The following is a 21,907-nucleotide window of genomic DNA, read 5'->3' as shown; positions in this document are numbered from 1 at the left end:
TCAGATTGCAGTATGGCAAAATTGAGGAACGTGTCTCATATGCAGATGATCTGCTGTTGTATACGGGAGATGTGAGTAATTCTATGGGTCCCATTATGTCAATTTTTAAAAAAAATATTTGGTAAGATATCGGGTCTTACTATCAATTGGAGGAAATCTGTAGTTCTACCTTTGGATCCCTTGCCGGTGGATTTTTCATTTGAACATGTGCAACTACCAATGGTGAGGGAATTCACATATTTGGGAGTTCTGTCATCTTCTAAGTCCCAAGACTCCATTTCTGCCAATTTGCTTCTATTGATACAAAACTTTGAAGATGAGGTCAAGGTTTGGAATCGCCCCCCCCCCCCCCCTTGTCTATTATTCGCAGGGGAAATCTTATTAAAAATGGTTTTGATGCCACAGCTCCTTTATATACTGGGATTGCATCACGGGTCTTTTTGACAATTCATACGATATTTAGGAATTAATTGTGGAATAAGAAACCTGCTAGAATTAAATTGAAGACCCTTCAAATAATATAAACTATCTGGTGAGTTGTCAATTCCAATATACTTTTTTTGGCATGTCAATGGCAACAGTTGAAGAGTTGGGGAGAAAGAAATGGGATGGGGTTAAATGGTAGATTAGTTTCTTAAATTACAGGTTATAATTGGGGAACCTATAGTACATAAGGGTGGCCTGTGATGACTGGAGATCAATATAGTACATGGGGGGAGGGGGGGCTTTTGATTATTGAGAGGACTTTATAGTACATGGTGGGGCTGTGGTGACTGGGAGCTGTATAGTAAGTTCATGGGGTGGCCTGTGATTATTTTGGGGGCTGTATAGTTCTTGGGGGAGAGCTATAATGATTAGGAGGGTGCATAGTACAAGTTGTGGGGATGTGATGACTTGGTTGTGTATAGTACATGGGGCTGTGATGATTGTAGAGTGTGTATAGAACATTGATACTGTGATGACCTTGAGGCGTGTATTACATGGCAGCTGTGAGGACTTGGGGTGTGTTGTACATGGGAGAGGCTGTGATGCTTGGGTGTGTGAATAATACATGGGGAGCTGTTATGACTGGAGTAATGTATAGCATGTGGAGGTATATAGTACACAGGAGGGTGTATGTAGTATATGAGTGGACATGTGTTTATAGTTTATGGAGGGCTGTGATGACTGGGCAAGTGTGTACAGTAAATCGGGCAGACAAAGTACATTAAAAAATGAGCTTTGCTGCAAAAGTAGATAAATATAGAGCAAAAATAAAAGGGTAAGTAAAACTCACTTGGTATGGCAGTGACAACCCCAGAAATAGTACATGGCATACCTAATATCCAAGAAAGTCTTCCACAAATCTCACTGTACAGTTCTCCCCGGTGCACAATGACATCCACAGTGGAGAGCGCTAGTCAACGTCCAGGGACACCCAAGGGTGTTGAAGTATAATATAGGGTTCGCAACAAAGAAGAATAATATTGATGGTACTCACTACTAGGAGGGTGCTGTGCGGACTGGGGGGGGGGGGTATTGTAAATTGTGGGACTGTGGTGACTAGCAGATGTTTATAGTACATGGGGAGGGGGGGTCTGTGATGACAGGGCGGTGGCTACTTCATGGGGCGCTCTAATGACTTGGGGTTGTATAGGACCTGGGGGGTACAAGTCTTTTGTTACTGGATGTTGAGAGAATGTATGGTTTTGTATAATTTAATTGACATCCCTAAAAGAATTTTCTGCATATTTTTTTTTCTTTTAGCATGCTGGCCATGCCCAGAAGTAATAGCCTGTACTCACTGCTGATGTCTGTGATTGGCTGCAGTAGCCTGTGATATCTCTTTCCCAGATTGACTAAGGGAGTGGAGATGCGGTTCTCCGGGATGGGCATGGTCATCACAATAAAAAAAAAAAAAAAAAAAAAAGGACTTAAAAAACCCCTTTTAATGAAATTCAAACCGAGATTAGGGTGGACACATCTGTAAGCTTGATGTTGATATGACAGGATGCCATTAATATTTGTAGGAGATATTGTAGAATGACGATGACCCAACTTTTGCTCATAACAGTTTTAGTGTTGAACTAATTTAATATGAGGATGTGATTTAATATCAAATGCAGTGAGCAGAAGGTACTCTTTACTTCCAAGATAAAGAAAATCTACATAAAAAGCAGATTTATCGAGTATTTTTGAAGGTATACATTCAATGATCTGCTGCACAATTACAGAGTATTATTCAGTACAATCAAAGCAAGAAAGAGAAATAGATTAATTTAATCTACCATTTGTTTATATGACTGAAGCTTCATGATTCACACATACTCAATATTATGCCAACATTTTTTTATCATGCAAATTCCTTCATTTTAGTCAGCATATGTGTGTGGATTATGTATTGAGAGGCAATGTCTGAAACGAAAAGTGCTGAAAATGTTTAAATGCTTGCGTTTTTGTGAATGTGGACTTAAGAATGAGTGCTACTGTATATAAATCATATTGGAAGGGAACAATGGACGTTTCTGACCACATTCATTCTCTGTCACCCTTCACTCATTCTTCGAAACATTCTCTTGACAAAGTAAAATGTATATATAAGTGAATGCATCATTCCATTAATATGAAAATTCAGAAGGAGATGAAGCCTTTTTCTTTCTTATCACATTGAATTTTTACTACAGACTGAACTGGAACATTTTCTTCGTTGAGAACTTGGTCGTTTTCATAAAGGAAAACTAATGTATATGTGGAGAATAGTGCGCTTGACTTTTGATATCTCCCTTTCCATAAACTCTTATTGAAATGTCAGACAACTAGCTTATTGGTGTTCGCAAAGAAAATACTCCTTTTATTCTATGTTCAAGGATGGAGGAATGGCTAGACCACATAATGCAAAGGTGTTCCCCTTCACGGGTAAATACAATCAGAATCCTATCTCTTGTTGGCCACCAATTACGATAGCTTACACATCTGTGAAATAGAAGTACAAAAAGCAGTGGCATGCAAATAAATTAAAATATGGACTTTGTGTAAAAACTGCATATAAGGTGCTAGAGATGAGCGAGTATACTCGCTAAGGCACATTACTCGAGCGAGTAGTGCCTTAGCCGAGTATCTCCCCGCTCGTCTCTAAAGATTCGTGGGCCGGCGCCGGTCACAGGTGAGTTGCGGGGGGGGAGAGAGGGAGAGATCTCCCCTCCGTTCCTCCCCGCCCCCGAATCTTTAGAAACGATCGCTCATCTCTATAAGGTGCATACTGTATATGAAGCTGAAAGCAAGAGATAGTTTGTGAGCAATAATCGATACTAGTCATTTAATCTTTAGCAGTCATCATCATTTCCTTAAATATGATTGCACCAGATGAAAGAAATCTGCAGTAACATACATTCACATGATAAATACAGTACAGTACCTGGTAATCAGAAAATCACTGGTCAGCCATTACCAACAGTGCTGTGAAAAGCGAAGAGACTCGAATGGAGGGCAAAAGGGTGAAACGTATCAAGAGGAAAGCACGTTAAGCCAACCCTTGTCGGGACCATCTTCCACTTGGAAACTGATGTCCCTACTGTGAAAGAGCCTGCGGATCAAGAATAGGTCTCTATAGTCACCTGCGGACCAACCGCAAAGACCCCATACTTTGAGGGTAATAATGCTTGGCCACGAGTGATAGCCTAAGATGATGACTGTTAAAATACAGAAGGAGTTTTTCTAGGTTTCCTATTAGCTCAATCTAGCCTTTGGCTGAAATCCTGAAATTTCTAGGATCCTCCAACTGTCTACTGTATATGGTCTAAGGCCAGACACACAATCGAAGACTTGCTCTGAATACATTGTTCTTTCTCCCATGTGACATTTCTTTTTAAAATATTGCAGTATATTTCAGGGGGATTTAATTTACTTAGTAGATTGGGGACTACAAAGTGAGTCTGGAGAAGCTTCTGAAGGGCAAACTTTTTTTTGGGGGGGGGGGGGTAATTTTCATTCTAATAGTTGAATATAAAAATTGCAAACTTTGGTGCAAGCACTTGTAATTTTTTTTTAGCCTTATGTCTGCTGACTCCAGTTTAAAGAAAATGGGTTTAGCCTATCAGGAAGGGTGTGTGGCCACTCCATCCTGACAGATTTTAGGATCATAGTATCCTTTTCAACAGAAACTGATGTAAATTAAACAGAAATCTACCCTAATTTCCAGTTGGTGTAGATTTCTTTTTACACGTAAGGCCTGCCCAAGATGTACCAAATGTTTTATACATTAGACGCATCTTTCTTGAAACATCGGTCTAAAATCTTCATACCAAATGAAGGGGATTTATTACCTCTTGTTTTACATAATCATTTGGTGTAGTTTCTAATTACTTTAGTTAAATAAGCAACCTTGGAAAAGTGACCAGCAGGGCATAAAAACATGACTACGAGCATAACATGCACAATACTGACAGACCTAGAGACACGGAAGTCTGTGAATACCGGTTGGGTGACTGAGCTCATTCTGCATATTTCCTGACCCCATTTACATTAGGAAGAGGAACTCGAAAGCAGAAACAACTGCTCTAACATGTGAAATAATTAGGTGGTTGTATGGAAAACTGCACATTCAGAAGCACAGCAAGTTTTATTATTTGGGGAAAGACACAGTAACCTATCCAATTCAGCAGAAGGGGGCTGTTAATAGTACTGCTAGCAAAACATTAGTGTTGCTAAGAGTTGAATCCCATTACACTGCATATAATGAGGAGCAGTGATTAGTACTTGCAACTTGTGAATCCAAATGTGGGGTTCTCTTTTGTCAGCCAGTGTATTCTTGGACTTCATATTACTGCTGTTATCATTAATGTCTATGAATGAAGTGCTAGAATAGAGCAGATCCATTATGTGAAGTCAGGGAGGATGTAGATTGATGATTCCCAGGTTGCTTCTATGGCAGCTCCACACATTGCTTGTCAGGAAAGAGATTGGAAATAAATTGATGTATGTATCTACTGATGACAAGATTACTACATGTAAAATTGTTTATGAGAACATATCAGACTGATATCTAGTGTGATATAGTAGCACACAGGGAGAAGAGAATGACCGTTTTTGAGCAAGTATGATCTATAGATATAAATGATATAAGATATGCAATAAATAATGTCAACATTAAACTACCCCAGCTCATTACAGAAAGCTCTTATTTATACCTATTATATTAACCCCCTCAATTCCACTGTTATTTTGGACATGAAGCACCAGAATTCCTTACATGCCTTTTAAATGGTTAGGTTGTAACTTTACATGTGATTTTTGCATGTTTTCTTACGTGACAGAGCTTCATATATTTATCAACTTTCTTTGTATTTTTTATTTTCATATAAATAGATTTAAAAAAAATATATATATATACACACATACTGTATGTATATATATATGTGTGTGAGTATGTGTATATATATATATATATATATATATATATATATATATATATATATGTGTGTGTGTATGTATGTATGTATGTATGTGTGTGTGTATATATATATATATATATATATATATATATTTTACTTTAACACACTGTGTGAAATCGCTTAGTACCTGAAATTGTGTACTGGCAATTGCTTTGGATAAAATTGCTGAATTCAAGAAGTTATTGTTTTTTCCTTATGACATCTTGCAGGAATAGCCTCCACCAAAAACCTCTAGTCCTCCACTGAATTCAAAAGAAGTGACATGGTATCCATAGTGATATCTAGTTACATGACCACAGCCGTAACTTGCTGTTGCATGGTACTGTGCTGTCGGAAAACGGCGCAACAAGGTATCATTTAAGTAAATGCTTTAAAGAGAGTATACTAAGGCTCATTTACATCACCATTTGGGGGTTCTGTTTTCCTGCTCCATTCAGGAAATAGGCAAATGGCACCCCCTGGCCAAACGGATCTTTCTTATGACGGCACCAAACAGGCTATTGACTGTAATGGCGTCACTTCGATTTTCTAGCCAGCAGTCCGTTACTTTGACGGAATATATAGGATGAGATAGCGCAACTTGCTGCGCTATTTCGTCCTGTTTTTTAGTAGAAATCAGCGACGGAGGTTCTGAAGAGCACCTCCGATGTGAATGAGCCCTTAAAAATGAACATTGAATATAACCGCCAAAATATTGACATTTACTCTGTTAATTCCTGCATTCCACATTGCTCTCTGATTTTCACACAATTTATTTATTTTACACTAGCATAACATCTTATATATGTTCAGTACTCTAGCCATATTTGAGCAGTTTATCATAGAAAAGGATATAATACTTGTTTTTAGTATTGTACAAAAGTTTATGTGATCTGGACACCAATTTCTCCAGCAGGTTCTGGGGTATTCTGTAGCCTTCTAATTGCGAAACTCTGACATGTGCGCGTATAAGAACTCAGACTGAGACACGTGTCCAGTGTAAAGCTTACAGAGTTCTGCATGGAAAACAATTCTAGGGCTTCTTTTATTAAAACACATAATAGCTGCTCTTTATAGGTGTATAACATATGACATCAGTAACATATATATATATATATATATATATATATATATATTCATTCATTGAGCCATATAGAATCCCCTCCCTTCCCCACGCCTCTCTTAGGCCCCGTGTGCAAGCCCGCCTTTGTCTCCTCAACATGTGGTAAGGCAAAGACCAGCTTCTTTGTCTCAGAAGTTGAAAGGGGGGAAGGGCTGGGGATACACCCAAAATAGATATACTTTCAGTCTTGCTGTATAACAATGCAATTTAACCCTAGTGAGGCTGCACTGGAACTTTACATTGGACTACTGTTATAGCACACTACAGAGTCAAATCACTACAGCTGTGTAATACATCTAGTTTATACAAATCAATAGACATTTTACACTAATTAATGATCATTTCTACTACATATGCACTTAATGCCCTACTCTTGTTAACCTTCCTAAGATACTGCAGTTAGCATGTAAAATATTCCACACATAAAATACAAGCTAATAAAATAAAACCTTCTAAAAACAGATATTCTGATATTTATTTTTTACAAACTATTTGGAAGGTACACAGACCGCAAACAAGCTTGTGTAGTTATACATGCATAAGCATAAACATATGCATAAATATTCACACATACATCTAGGCTTTCAAGATGGTAAGATGCCACAAAGTCCTTTTAACATAGGAGAAAGCAGAGTTGTCAGGTCATGCTTCTGTCCGATCATTATTCTAGAGCCAAGGCTACACATCAGGCTCATGGCTGCCAGTTGACCATCGGTACACTAATCAAAAAGATTGATAAGTAAATGGGCTGTATTGTAGAAAATGGGAGTTATAGGCTATACCTTCAACAGCATAGAGTCCACACCTGTCAAGTTAAGGGGATTTGTGACGACTTTAAAAAGATGAGTCTGACTGCTTTAATGTCAGAGTATTATTAAATGCTTTGACATTAAATTCAAAAACATTAACTTAGATTGAGGGCAAATCCATCATATATAAGTGTACCTCTGTATGTTCAAGGTTGTTGGCTATGCACGTTTTCAGAAGTGGTAGGCATTTGCAGTTATCTTTACTGACTCTTAAGGGAATGGCTTATAAAGTAAAAATGTCTGAGAACTTTTACTCTTGCCTTCACTGTAATTCACACAGGATCATATCACGTTCTTTTCTATTAAAGAGATAATTACATTAAGGCAGCCTGCTAGCTCTACAGTAAAGGGGCTTTTAGACGGAACAGAATAATTATCATTCAAAAAAATTATTCACCCTTACGCCTGCACACTATGTTCCCTTCCGTTTACCCTTAGTGTTGGAGATGTGGAGAAGAGCTAGGTACAATACTGCATCTATTCTGGGAATGCCCAGTGTTGTCCGGTTTTTGATCTGAGATTTGGTGAATCACCTCTCAATACACAAACTACTTAATAGCTTATTAGCATGCAAATGATCCTTTAGCTGAATGCAGTTAATAGCTAGAGGGCTCTTATCTGCATTCAGCTCCTCTGCTCTCTGACGGGTTAAATAGCTGAAACAAGACTACCCGTGGATAACTCAGTGTGTGGTCCTGATAGAGACCACACAATAATTTTTAGGCTGGCTTGAATTTAACGATCAACTAGCAGTGCACGATGGCCGCGTGTTTAGACGCAAAGATTATCATTCAAACGATCAATTTTTAGAGATTTTTGAGCGATCATTGCTCCGTGTAAATGGGCCTTAATTCGCTTATACAGCGAATATTAATGACATGAACATTTCTCATTTGAATGAGCCAACAATGTATGTGCGTGTCTAAACAGGTTGCACGAGAGCAAATGAGTTAGTGATGACGTAATAATCCATCGATGGTAATAATCGGCTCATCTAAAAGCACCCTTACCCATGGGAAGAGACAATTAAAGAAGTTATGGACCCTTGTTAAGGGTGGTGAATAAATATAAAATACCATATATTCTCGAGTATAAGCCTAGTTTTTCATCCCTTTTTTTAGTGCTAAAAAAGCCCGCCTCGGCTTATACTAGAGTGAGGTAAAAAAAAAGAAACAACAAAAAAAACCCTGCAATACTCACCTCCCAGCCTGACATTGCTGAATGGCTGTGAATGGTTTATCGAGCACCGGCTGTGATTGGCTGGCGCTCGATCCAATTACAAAGCTTACTTACACAGCGCTGACGGCGGAGGAATTCAAAGCTGAACAGGGAGATGACAGTGGGGAGAATTCTCAAGCAGCTTGCCGTACCGCCAGGGAGACCATCGTGCCGGGGGCACAGACGCCGGCTGAGAGGTGAGTATTGCATTTTTTCTTTACCTAGTATATACTCGAGTATAGCTAGACTTAGGCCGGCTGCACACGGCCGTGATGGGCTCCGCTGCGGACTTCCGCGGCGGAGCCCGTCACGGCGCCCCCCAGAGACCCCCAAACTTACCTGCAGATCCGGCGTCCTCGCTCCCGCATGACGCTTTGGTGTGACGCACCGCAGCGTCATGTGACACGCCGGCCATGTCACATGACACGGCCGGCCGCGTCATGTGACGGGGAAGCGTTTTCACGCTATCTTCCGCTGTGCTACAGCGGAAGATAGCGTGAACGGACGGCTTTCATCGACTGCAATGGAAGCCGTCCGCGCGTACACCCGCGGCAAAAATAGACCATGCCGTAGGTGAGGACGGGAGATTTCACGGTGCGGAATTTCGCACCGTGAGCCCTGAGCTATTAGGTTCAAGAGAACCTAATAGCTTCTTGCAACGCAGCAGATTTCTGCCGCGAATTACGCGGTGGAAATCCGTTCGTGGGAAGGAGGCCTTATACTCGAGTCAACTTTTACCAGTTTTTTGTGGTAAAACTTATTGACTCGGCTTATACTCGGGTCGGCTAATACTCGAGTATATACGGTAAGTCGAACTCACCATTTGTCCTGACATTATGTATTCCAAGGGACGCATGCAGTGGCAGCTTTGCAAGTGAACAGTGGTAGAATGGCAAGAAAGTCAGGTCAGGTATAAGGGTATATTTATACAGACTATTTTCACGTGCAATGTCTGTGCATTGCAAGATGCACAGAAATCACACAGGAGAAGAACCTGTTACTTTAAATAGGTGTAATTTACATGATGCTGTAAGATGGAAAAATCACAGTCTGTCCTATATAGGGGTAATTCTGTTCAAAAATTGCCCATTAACTACTATGGGAGGCCAAAAAAGAAATGCATTTCCAGGCGGTGAGTGCAGTTCGATTTCTATTTTTATTATTGGAAAAAAGTGATTTTCACATGCGTGAAATGGGCGTGTGCAGAAATGTGATGCTTTTTCTTGCATGATTCTTTTATGTATTCACACTCATAGAAAATATCACAGGTTTACAAATGCGATATCTGTCTGTGTTTCTTAGACTGATATCACATCCACCCATGTAAATACACCTAAGAGTCACATTCCTGGATTCAGAGCTTTGGCTCCTATGAAACCATAACTTTAGTCTATGGGGTTCATAGAAGTTGACAGATTCCTTTCAAGGGTGTACAGGTATACTCCTGTCGAGTAACACCTGTCGAGTAACTCAAACGCACTAGATTCGTGATTGCCCACTGTCCAGAAATTGCAGGACTGTTCCTAACAACTGGAGACTTTTTTCAAAGTCTGTGAAAACGATTAGATGGATTTGTGAATTTTTTGAGGCTGGTGATATTTGGGCAGTTTATTATGGCTTTAGTTATGAACCCATTATTTTCCAATGTCTCCATAAAAAGTGTTTGCTGTCCATGTTTTTTGGATACGTTGTCCCCCAAAACAAAAAATTCAGGTTGGCAACTGACTAGATTTGATGTGTGACCTGATGGCTGTGTCAGTACAAAGAGAAGTCCACATTTCTTGGATGAGCTTCAAAAAAGTGTGCTTTCCAGAAAAGGTTACTTTAAACCATTTGAGAACTGTTACCTATACAACATGCTGGAAAGCTTGTCACAGCCGCCTCTGCTAAGAGCTGCTGTTACAAATTCAATACGGCAACGTATGGTTACAATGTAATACCACATTTCCTGTGCAATAGGGTATGGGCACCAATGATAACAACAGGTTTTGAGTGTTACTGTTACATGTTCTTAATATCTTCAACTTTCTATGTACGGTACGTTTTACTGTAACTCAGTACTTTAGTAATAGATTAAGCTCTGGTCAAATACTTTCTTTTTGCTTTACCCTTTACTTGAATAAGAATTTTTTCATATTCGGTATCTTTCTTCTTTTGTGATGTTAGCTGCTACTGTTAACTTTGCCCTAGTAATACTCAAATCTTCGAGTATAACAGCCATGTCCTTTTTGCATAGTAATGCTGTGGATTTAAGTGCAAGAGTCACTGCTTTCACAGTAATATTAAATACTCTTACAAAAATAAGAGCAGCACCTTCACTTCACTACCGTCATCAGTCTTCTAAGATGAGATACGAGTAGTTGTTTGACTACCATCCTATAACATCAATGAATATAAACAATAGTCTTAAATCCATTTTCTGTACTACGCTGCTGTTAGTATCATTTGATGCACTTTTCCCCTTCAACTATTACAACATTTTTTTTTCTCTTTCTCCATTATGAGATTTTTTTTTTTTTAGGCGACTAGGCAATTTTGCCCATATGGTAGTGTCATCAAACCACCATGAGGCAGGAATGCCATGATTTGCCTCCAGTTCACTGGATGTCATAAAGTCAACCATTAACGTATGCATGGACTAATTTAGCTCAAGGCAACTGCCCATGTTCTGTTAGTGAAACATCTTTACAGCAAAACTATGAATGAATTACAAAATATGCTTCAAAACTCAACCGTAGCTTAGAAATTAAATTATGATTTGCTGTTGAGTTTAAAACTTTTGTACACACAACCATTTGCCATGTACACACTTTTTGCACAATTCTGCTTGTGTAGTCTTGATGTATTACATGGTAAATAATCACTGTATCAGTGATTAGCGTGTTATGAGCAAGACTGTTAATTACGTATTACTATCGATGTAAGTTTAGAGAGGACATAGGGTCTGTTCTCTTTTATGTGTTCTGTCCATAGAAAGTTACATTACCACAGTGGCACTTTGAACCTGCGTACCTGCTTGTTACTGCCTATATCTAATGAGTCTGATATGTGCTTGCCACACAAGGTATAAAAGCATGCAGGCAACATCAAGAAATGTACTTTTTGTTCAAACAAACCATTAAATGACTAGATCATGTATGGCTGACTGTAAAATAAGACCTGGGCTGCAAAGAGACACTTTGTAGTGCAAAGATAGATTTTAAATCAACTGAAGACTGCAGTCCACAAGATTAACTACAACTCGGTGCATTCCTTTGGACTGCAACTGTAGCTCAATAGTTAAGGAGTACCTACACTATCACTTCAGAGCAGCTTCTGACAGCTCAAGACAGCCTTACATAACGCTATATGGGTCCGTCTCCAGCTGCCAGAAGGAGCCAAAAACAACCGTCAGAACAGGAGCGCTCCGAAGTAAAAGTGCAAGTACTCTCTAAAAATCAGTAAGTTGTGCTACTCAGTCACTCAGATCACCTCTTCTTTATTCTAGTAGTTGGTCTTGTTTAGATCATTGAAACACAACTGATTGACTGGTTGTGCAGTCAGCTGTGTTCCTGTATCCTCCCCACAGTCCAGGATCCAGCTCGATTTTGAACTGAAGTCCTTTCTCAGAGCCAACGTGGCAGGGACTTCATGATGCCATGCATGGAGTCTCACACTGATTGTCATCAGAGTACTGTTCCATTCTTCTCCTGTTAATATAGTCTACTTTAATAATGAGTAAGTAGTCCAGTGCTGCTGCTGTATGACACCAGGCGCCAGCACCTGCTTCATGTGACTGTCCTGGACGTTCTAAAGATTTCTCAGATCTTCCCTATTACAAAGTTGTCTCACTTATTCCCCCACCACCAAACACTCGCTGCACTACTTGTCGTTTTATACTCCCTTCTGATGACCTTTGCCTCCAAGCTACAGGAATACACTGAAGACCACCAAGAGCCGAGAACACAAGCTAGACATGTGCCTCAAAGCTGCACTGGACCTGCTGGAGAAGAAAATGGGCTGTGCCTTTATCAATGCAGAGATGCTAATAACCACTGGGTTCTGGGACTGTGATATGGATTATTTTACAGTGATAATTGGAGTAAAATTGTTACTCTATCATAATACACATATGTTGTAGCCTGATGTAGCTTTTCTAGATGCCCTTATTTACAGATCCCCTGTCTTATAAATGTTGACAGGTTTCGAAACGCCTTGTTAGGTTGCAAATACAAACTTTTTACTAACCGCTAACTTTTAAATCCATGTACCATGTGTAATTTTAAGATTTTTACCTGTCTGCTCCTTTCTTTTCCCTGCTGTTTAAAGAGGTTTTCTTGGTTTTTAAACACAGACCGTTTACAGGTCATGTTTGTGTGAGACAAGCCTGCATTAACCAATGAACACTTTCCCCTCTTGGGTAAGGAACGTCACCTGTGACAAAGAGTGTAACTGTGTGGCAGGCAACCATATTAAACAGTGAGCATTCTACTTTGTTATAAAGGAAACTGCAGCTGCTGCACAGAAGATGGAATGGTGGGCAGGGAAAGGCTCCAGGGTTTACACTCGTAAAATACATTTTTTTTTCTTCCAAGTTTTGTAACCATTTCCAAAATATAAAAGGGCAAACTAACTTGTGCTACATTTTTATTATTACTGATAGCAGAGTGTACCTATCGTGCGAGCTATTATTGATAAAGCCAGCAGCATGCTCCCTGTTATTAATGCTAATAGAGTGTTCCTCTTTAATGGGGTTTATATGGAATTCCAAAAAGGTTACTGCTTCTTGGCATAAAGTTCAGGAGACTCCCCTTTTCTCATTTTTAAGGACTTCTTTGTATTGGTTATCTGCTTATTACTTTAATCTGCAATTTTTTGAGAACATTTTTGTAGACCGTGTAGATATTAACTGGATGAGTAGCATCCTCCTGCAGATGCCGCCACTCCTTGATAGCTAACTTGATCACCGAGAGCTCCCCGTTACCGGTGGAATAATTCCTCTCAGCAGAGGAGAAAGCTTTAGAAAATCATCCACAGGTTCCTTTTTTCCCGTTTGGAACTCTTTTGGTAGAGAAGGACTTCTGCACCAACACAGGAAGTGTTGACTTTCAGTTGGAACAGTTTGGTTACATACACTCAGAAGACCTCTTCTGCTTCAAGAGGCAGCTGCCTGGTATTCTCCTTTTTTCTAGTTAGTGCAGAGATTGGTGCATTCAGGGTTAAAAAAAAAAGTGAAAAAAACGCTTGAAAACTATCGGATCCTGCAATCTAGACTACTCAGAAACTGATGATAACTTCTTTGGGTCCATCCCAAAGCAAGTATCAAATATAATGCCGCTCCATATAGCCCACCTCCCAATAAAAAGTAACCGAAAAGTCATATGTACCCAAAAATAGTAGTGATTAAAAAATACAACTCATCCTATAAAAAATGAGCCCATAGATGTAAAAATAAAGTCATGGGGCTCAGAACATGACAACAAAGAAAATTATGATTATGTGTGTATATGTATATATATATATATAGAGAGAGAGAGAGAGAGAGAGAGAGAGAGAGAGAGAGAGAGAGAAAGAGAGAGAGTAATAAAATGGTTTTTAATTTTTCAAAACTAGTGAAACATAGAAAAAAATCTATAAGCATAGGATCGTTGTAATAGTATTGAATCCTAGAATAAAGTTAAGATATAAGTTTTACTGTACCATGATCCATGATCATCTTACTGCCAGCTAATGTGTCTAAAGGCAACAACCCATTTTAGCTATGTAAAACCCAGTGAATATTGTTTAAGAGCTTTCGACCCTCCTGAGTATTGTGGATGACCGCATGCACCCCTCTATTACCAAAGTCTACCTTATTTCTTTGTCCTACTTCTAGAACAATAATATACTACATCACAATGCTCTTGCTAAAGAGTAGCTTCTCTAACCCTCTTGTCAAAATTCAAGCCAAATCGTTAATAAAATTCCAGCTTTCAAGTTTATTCTAAAATACCAATGCCGTAGGAAGGAAAATACATAGAATATTTCTGTCCAATTTAACAATAGCAAATCAGTTTTGCAACCCACAGACATTTAAAAATGCCGTTACACATGCTTGTCACCTAATACAAGTGTAAAAAGATCTGGATAACGAGATAAGCCATACTAAGTTTCCTTTCTTCTTGCAATGCTATTGGCTGATATTTCCAAGTAAGGACTTGAAGTTTGTTAAATGTTATGGTTGATTTTCTTCATGTTTCATTTATAGGAATAAAGTTGGCATTCTTTGTGAAGTGGCTAGCTTAACGTGCTTACTATCGTATGCATCACTACACGTGCTATGCTGATTTTCTCTCCCTCATCAGCATTCAGTAGGAAACCATTCTCTAAATTATAAATTTTCAGAGTTGACTCTGACACTGTCTATTTAATGTCAAGTTCAGTGACCAGTGTCTGGGAAAAAAGTAGTATGTAGCGTTTATATTTTTGAAAACATTGTTTGAGATATACACAGTCATACGCTACTAGAACTAGTTACAGCTGAACACAGAAAAAGGAATACTACAGAGTAAAATAACTTCACCTTGGACTGCAGTGTTACCACAATATTCAATATTGGTTCCAGGGTGACTATTGTATGTTGATACCATAATTCTATAGTTAGCTAGTAATTGGTTTAGAAGCTTCCGAAATGTCAACTAAAAGCAGTACAAAATGAAGATTAAAGAAAACTAAGCAGAAAACATATATAGATAAACTAGTCCTTACAGCTAAAAGCAGAAATAGCGGCTGGACTATCCTCACACTTTGTGTGAGGATAGGGTCCTGTACAATACACACTGTACCAGAAAAATAAAACAAGCCATTCTCACCTGGTGTCCAAAAGAGCAACTCATTCAGTACCACACTGTCTGTAAAGAGGCGCTACTAGACAGCCGATCATTGCCTGCACTTCAGAAATAAATGTGTCGGATTAAAATAACACGTTATTTATCCTGCACAATTTCAGCGGAAAAAAAATAACACCAAAACTGAATTTTTTTTTGTCTTCTAATAAAAAACTATCAAAAGGTCCTTTTGTACCCTCACAATGGTACCCAAAGATACTACAGGTTATCCCACAAACAAAACAAACCTTCACACAGCTGCATCAACGACGATCAAAATGAAAAAATATCCAATATAGCGCTTCACGGCATGAAGGATAGATAAGATATATCTTTTTCTACACCATAAGGTGAAGTTTAATTGCAACACGTTTCGACCCTATAAAGGGTCTTTATCAAGCATACAAACATACAATATACAGTCATTAATATAGTAAAAAGAGGTGACTTACAGTTGGCAGTCATTGCAATGCTCACGGCCGCCGCCATGTTGTGGGCGGAGTTACGGCGTCAGCGTAATGACGTCAGCTTGCACGGAGTGTTCAATGAACTGAGGTTAAAAACATTTATACTTTTAAAATTAGATATAATTTCTATAAGGTTAACCTTGGGAGAAGGCTGTTGATTTATTCTTACATGTTGCCTTGTATTTAAGAAGGTCTTTTCTTTTTATTTTGCAGGTAGCGGACTGTGCATGGGATGAAACTGTTAAAGTATATGCCCCATCTTCCCTATCAATACCTCAGTGATATTCATTTATCTACAAAGAAGAACATTTCTCAGTGACTAATTATTCAAATGTGACCTTATTTCTGCGCTTATTCTATTTTCTACTTCTGATTCGTTAATCTATGATTATTGATCTAGAGAAATGTGTGATAGATAAAAAGGTAGATATTTTGTAAGAAAATATTACTTTATATTAAAATGCTTGTTCAAGTAAAAGGTCTGAGAATCTTAACAAACGTTTGTGAATTGTATGTAAGCCATTTTCTCTCTGCTGCAAAGTGTTTGTGTTAGGAAAGCAAGAGTTAATTTACTACCTTACACACTTTTAATTTTTGCCAGTTATCCATCTTGTTATCTCTGTTACTACAGAAGAACTTCACTTGACAACAGGCTATAGACCACAAATTAGAAAGACCCCCAGTGTCCAGCACTGTAGAGAGATTTTTCATCATTTTTGGTAAATGAAGGGATTTGCACTTTTGCTAGTTATGACAATGACTACCATATAGGCACAAATCTGAAAATGTGTTGACCATTTAATTGAAAAACTTCCCCAGAAACAACTTATACTCAGGTTGCCCCAGGCTAGTGATCGGTGGGGGTACTGACAGTAGGGTCCATAGACATCTAACACACATGTCCAAATTTTTGGCTGTAATAGTCAGTTTAATAATAATTAGCACTAATATAGTTCATTGGACTTGAAAGTGTGGTATCCTGAAGCTGAATACTGAAATTCACAATGTCCATGCAAATTAGATCCTTTTCCCCTGACCATTGAGCATAAGTATAATTTTCATGTTTACCTTCATTTCTAAGGCTGGGTTCACTGAGGGCGGATTTGCCACGGTTTGTCCGTTGCGGTTTTGCCGCAGAAGAACTGCTTCTGCGGCAAAACCGCTTCAAAGGTTCATTTGGGCTTGCGGATTTTGCTGCGGATTTTTGTATGGAAAAATCCGCAAGCTGTTTTTTCCGCATTTTGCCACATATTTTGGTGCGGATTTTGCTGCGTCCATAGAGGTCTACGGACAAAAAAGCGCTGCGGAAAAGACAGTGGAATGGACATGCTGCATCTTTGAAAACCGCGCCGCAGTTGCATTTCCGCACTGCGGCTGTGCAGAAAAAATCCGCACTGTCAGAACAGCTTTTTGGCAAAACTAATTTGTGCTGCATTGCACTGCAAACGCAGCGGTTTTGCCGCAGTGCGGATATGCAACGTCAATCCGCAGCAAAACCGCAGTAAATCCACCCTGTGTGAATCCAGACTTAATGTGGAAACAAAAAGTTTTAGTTGAAGAACAAACAATAACGTCGTGTAACACTGTTGTTATAACCTTTTTTTTATTAGAGACTGTAAACTCCCATATCACAACCTATCGTATTTTTCGCTTTATAAGACGCACCTGATGATAAGATGCACCTGGGTTCTAGAGGAGGAAAATAAGAGAAAAATATTTTGAACTCCCCAGACCAGGCAGTGAGGGAGGTATTATAGGAGAAATAAACAGCAGTAGTACCACCTCGGAATGAAGTGTATACCACTAGGTCAACCTGTCATTCAGGATCCAGGAAAGCTGAGTATAAGGCTGCATTCCCACAAACGTATATCGGCTCGGTTTTCACGCCGAGCCGATATATTTCGTCCTCATCTGCAGGGAGGGAGGATGGAAGAGCCAGGAGCAGGAACTGAGCTCCCGCCCCCTCTCTGCCTCCTCTACGCCCCTCTGCACTATTTGCAATGAAAGGAGGTGGAACGGGGCAGGGCTAAGTTCCGATAATTAGCCCCGCTCCCCGTTCCACCTCTCCCCATTGCAAATAGTGCAGAGGAGGCAGAGAGGGGGCGGGAGCTCAGTTCCTGCTCCTGGCTCTTCCATCCCCCCCCCCCCCTTGCACACGAGGACAATGTATACGTGAAAACCGAGCCGATATACGTTCGTGGGAATGCACCCTAAATGTAATGGTGATCTCATTACTTGTCATCCAGCTTTCCAGGAGCCCTGAATCCCACGTTGAATAGTTATGACAATGCATGTGGTATGCATGCTTGCATAACTCTGCAGTTGGCATTTAGGATCCTGGAAGAGCTGCGTGACAGTGTAATGATTCCATTAGTTGTCACTCAACTTTCCAGGAACCCTGCATGGCATGTATCATTATGGTTATGCATAACTAGGCACAAATATTTACAGAATACAGGCAGCTCTTTCTCCCTCTGCCCCTCCCTCTCCTATGTAGCTGTACATAAAGCTGACTGCTGAGGCGGGGGGGGGGGGGGGGGGGGGGGGGGAGCAGCAGCTCCCTCTCACTAATCAGCTGTTGTATGGGTGCTGGTGTGGAGCTGACTTTATCACACTGTCAGCAATATAGCAGGAGCTGCCTGTCTGTATAATAGCTTCCTGCTCCTCCCCCGCCCCCAGCAATCAGCTGTTGTACCGGCGGCTCTGCTCCCTGCTCCTCCCCCGCCCCCAGCAATCAGCTGTTGTGCGGCCGCTCTGCTCCCGCCCCCAGCAATCAGCTGTTGTACGGGCTGGCCGCTCTGCTCCCTGCTCCTCCCCCGCCCTCAGCAATCAGCTGTTGTGCGGCCGCTCTGCTCTACTGCTGAGCCGACTTTGTATGCAATCGGCCGGCAGCTCAGTGAGAAGGATTTGCGATCCTTTTCAGCACCGGCCGGATCTGATCTCGGCAAGTTTGCTCTATAAGACGCACTGACTATTTCACCCAACTTTGGAGGGAAAAAAAGTGCGTCTTATAGAGCGAAAAATACGTTAAAATTAGACAAATGTATTCCATATGTGTCCTAGGTGTCAGGTACATTCTGTATCCCCTCCTCCCCATAAGCTTCAGATTATACCAATCTCTGGTTGTAGGGCAGCTTTTTGTAGAAAGAATTTTCCTCTACTGCTCTGTCTGGATTGGAAGACCATCCAAGCTATTGTCCACCCCTTAGCGAAGTGACCCTATTGTCAGTAGCAGTGTGAAATAAAGGTTGGAAACAAACCTCGGATTTCTTCAGGACTGTTTGTTTATTCGCTAACATGTTAGGGAACCGGGTTGTTTTGGTTTTTCACCCTCTCCAATCCATTGTCTGACGTCTGAAAACATTATGATTTAAGGCTGTACAGCTCTGATGTTGGAAGACGTCCGTCGGGGTTCTCTTACTGTATATTGCCAGCCTCTCTGCTGTCGGAGCCTATCCAATGTGTCACTTCATTCAGTACTGGCTTTAGCCAGCATATAGCGCCGTTGTATAACGGCAGAAAAAGAGTAAGCCCCCCTAGGAAAACCAGGATACAAATTGGATTGGAAAGGGTTAAAGCCATTTTATTTCTAGGTCACTTGTCCCTTTTAAGAATGCTTACTGAACTAATGAAAGTAAAATAAACTCTTGAGGATCCATGTAGGTTTATTAATCTGTGAACTGATACATTGTATTTGTGTAGATGTTGTTACAGCCTACACTTTGGATCTTTAGTAGAAATCAGATGTCCACTATAAATGTTTTCTCTTCCCCTCAGTAATGGGGTGTTTCTGACCTCACACTTTATTGTAAATGCACACAAACTGAACGCTCCATGTCTCTGCCAATTTGTGATCATAATGTTTTGTGGGCGGGAGTGTAATGCGATGATGGACAGATAATGTCATTCATTGTAATAAGCTGTTTCCTCCTGACCTTTTTATTCAGTGCTAATATACCAGAGAATAAAAAGAGGATGTCACTTCGACACACAGTTTTGGAAGATCTTTAGTTGTATTGTTTTCATTAATGAACTGCATTTATGTCATTTCATGATTCGTTACGGTCACATTAACAATCTCAAATTGATATTATTTAAAAAAGATGTAATGAAGAAAATTATTTCATGAAACAAATGTTTCAGAACAGCAGTCTGCCCCTATATACACATAATCCCCACCAGGTGGGTACTGCTATGTTGTATCGTCCCATGTCAGGTAACACTGTTAGGACCTGTTTTTAACCCTTTAATGACGCGGCCCTGTTTTTTCCTCCCCCCCCCCCCCCCTTTTATCCATCGACGTACCTGTATGAGGGTTTGTTTTTTGCAGGATAAGTACTATTTAATATACCATATAATGTACTGAAATGCTTTTAAAAAAATTGGAGTAAAATGAAAAAAAAATGACATTCTACCATCTTTCAGTGCATCTTGTTTCTATGGCACAAACTGCAACAAAAATGACATGATAGCTTTATTCTATGGGTCAGTACGAGTACTACAATACTAAACTTATATCGTTTTTTGGGGGGGGTTTTGTACTACTTTTATTTTTCAAAGAAATTAAATTTTTAAAAATTATTTCCTGCCGCCATCTTCTGCGCGCAGTAACTTTTTTATTTTTCCGTCAACATAGTTAAAGGGGTTGTCCGGCCATAAACATTAGATCTCATTACTTCTGTTTGCCCATTTCCATGCACTTTGTAATATACATTGTGCATGGAAAATGATGCAAACAGAAGGTATTGACTTACCTGTAGGGGTGCCCCCCCTGTGTTGCTCCTCCGTCGTCCATGGCTACGACAAGAAATCTACTGGTTTTCTTGTCGGGCCGGCAGCAGCCTCTTCCCCTCCGCGCATGCGCAGTAGTTCATTCTTCCGCCAGGACCTTGCTCTTTCTGGAATCATTGCAGGGGACGCGTGCCGCCGGTCGGCGCATGCGCAGTACACTCACTTCCTGGTTTTATATACCAGTGGAGTGAGTGTCTGCCTGCCGCTGGCATATTAGCACTTTCTGCTTAGGTTAAGCAGCGCTGCTGATTAGAGCCACCTCAGGTGGCTCTAATCAGCAGCGCTGCTTAACCTAAGCAGAAAGTGCTAATATGCCTGCCGCTGCTGCTGGAAGAAGAGGCAAGGACACAGCATCGGGAGCGCGCACGTCGGAGCATATACTGTGGTGCACCATGGGAGAAGACCCGCGGTGCCATCTTTGAACAGAATTTTTACTAAGAAGAGAAAAAGCTTGTTCAGGTAAGCGGAAAGGGCTATTGAAATGGGGGTTTAGTGTGTCTTTTAAGCGCTTTGATTTGCAGGTGGCATCTGCAGAAAAAAAAATTACTTAATCTGCAGGACAACCCCTTTAAGCGAGGCCTCATTTTTTGCAAGATGTCATGTAGTGTACGTTGGTACCATTTAGAAATACATACAACTTTTTCATTGTTTTTTATTACATTCTTTTTGAGAGACAGGGTGACTGAAAAAAGTGCATTTTTGACGTTCTTTATTTTTTTTTTCGGACAACGTTCACTGTGCGGGGTATATAATGTGTTATAGCACTACATCATACTGCAATCTGACAGGCTGTCTATCAAGCGTACCCCTGAACATCGTTCGGGGGATTTAAATGCCGCTGTCAGAATTGACAACGGCATTTAATGGGGTTAATAGCGCTGATCAGCCACGCGGCTGACAGCCGCACTGTTTGAAGAGAGGTCGCCCCGCGATCTCTTTTCATACATACCCCGACGCTGCAGGATGTAAATGTACGTCCTGGAGCGTTATGGGATTTAATAATGCTGTGTATACAAAAAAGCATGTGTTACTATGACAGGTGTCTTATATTTATGATGTCAGTAATTATAGCCTCTCCAAGCCATAGGGTTAGATTGCACTAACCCTTTTGGTCGTTATGAACTTGGTAATAACTATTATGTGCTTCTCTGTTATAAAATACTTTGAGGTATTCTATTTATTTAAAATAGGCTTTAATGGAAGAAAATGCATATTTTTTTTCTTTAAATGATGCTGCATTGAACTT

General features: G+C 40.2%; 1 protein-coding gene across 1 annotated transcript in view; it reads left to right on the top strand.

Annotated features, from left to right (window-relative positions):
• The window catches only part of PEX7 (peroxisomal biogenesis factor 7), a 145,681-nt gene extending 127,891 nt beyond the window's left edge, over positions 1 to 17,790 (top strand). Inside the window, exon 10 of the mRNA XM_066606118.1 lies at positions 16,084 to 17,790. Coding sequence (XP_066462215.1) covers positions 16,084 to 16,152 — 69 coding nt within the window. The 3' untranslated portion in view covers positions 16,153 to 17,790. The remainder of the gene's footprint in view (positions 1 to 16,083) is intronic.
• The last annotated feature ends 4,117 nt before the right edge of the window (positions 17,791 to 21,907 follow it).

This window comes from Eleutherodactylus coqui, chromosome 1 (genome assembly GCF_035609145.1).
Source record: "Eleutherodactylus coqui strain aEleCoq1 chromosome 1, aEleCoq1.hap1, whole genome shotgun sequence".
NCBI lineage: Eukaryota > Metazoa > Chordata > Amphibia > Anura > Eleutherodactylidae > Eleutherodactylus > Eleutherodactylus coqui.
The sequence above is the reverse complement of the archived record's forward strand: the minus strand, read 5'-3'. Positions and strand labels throughout refer to the sequence as shown.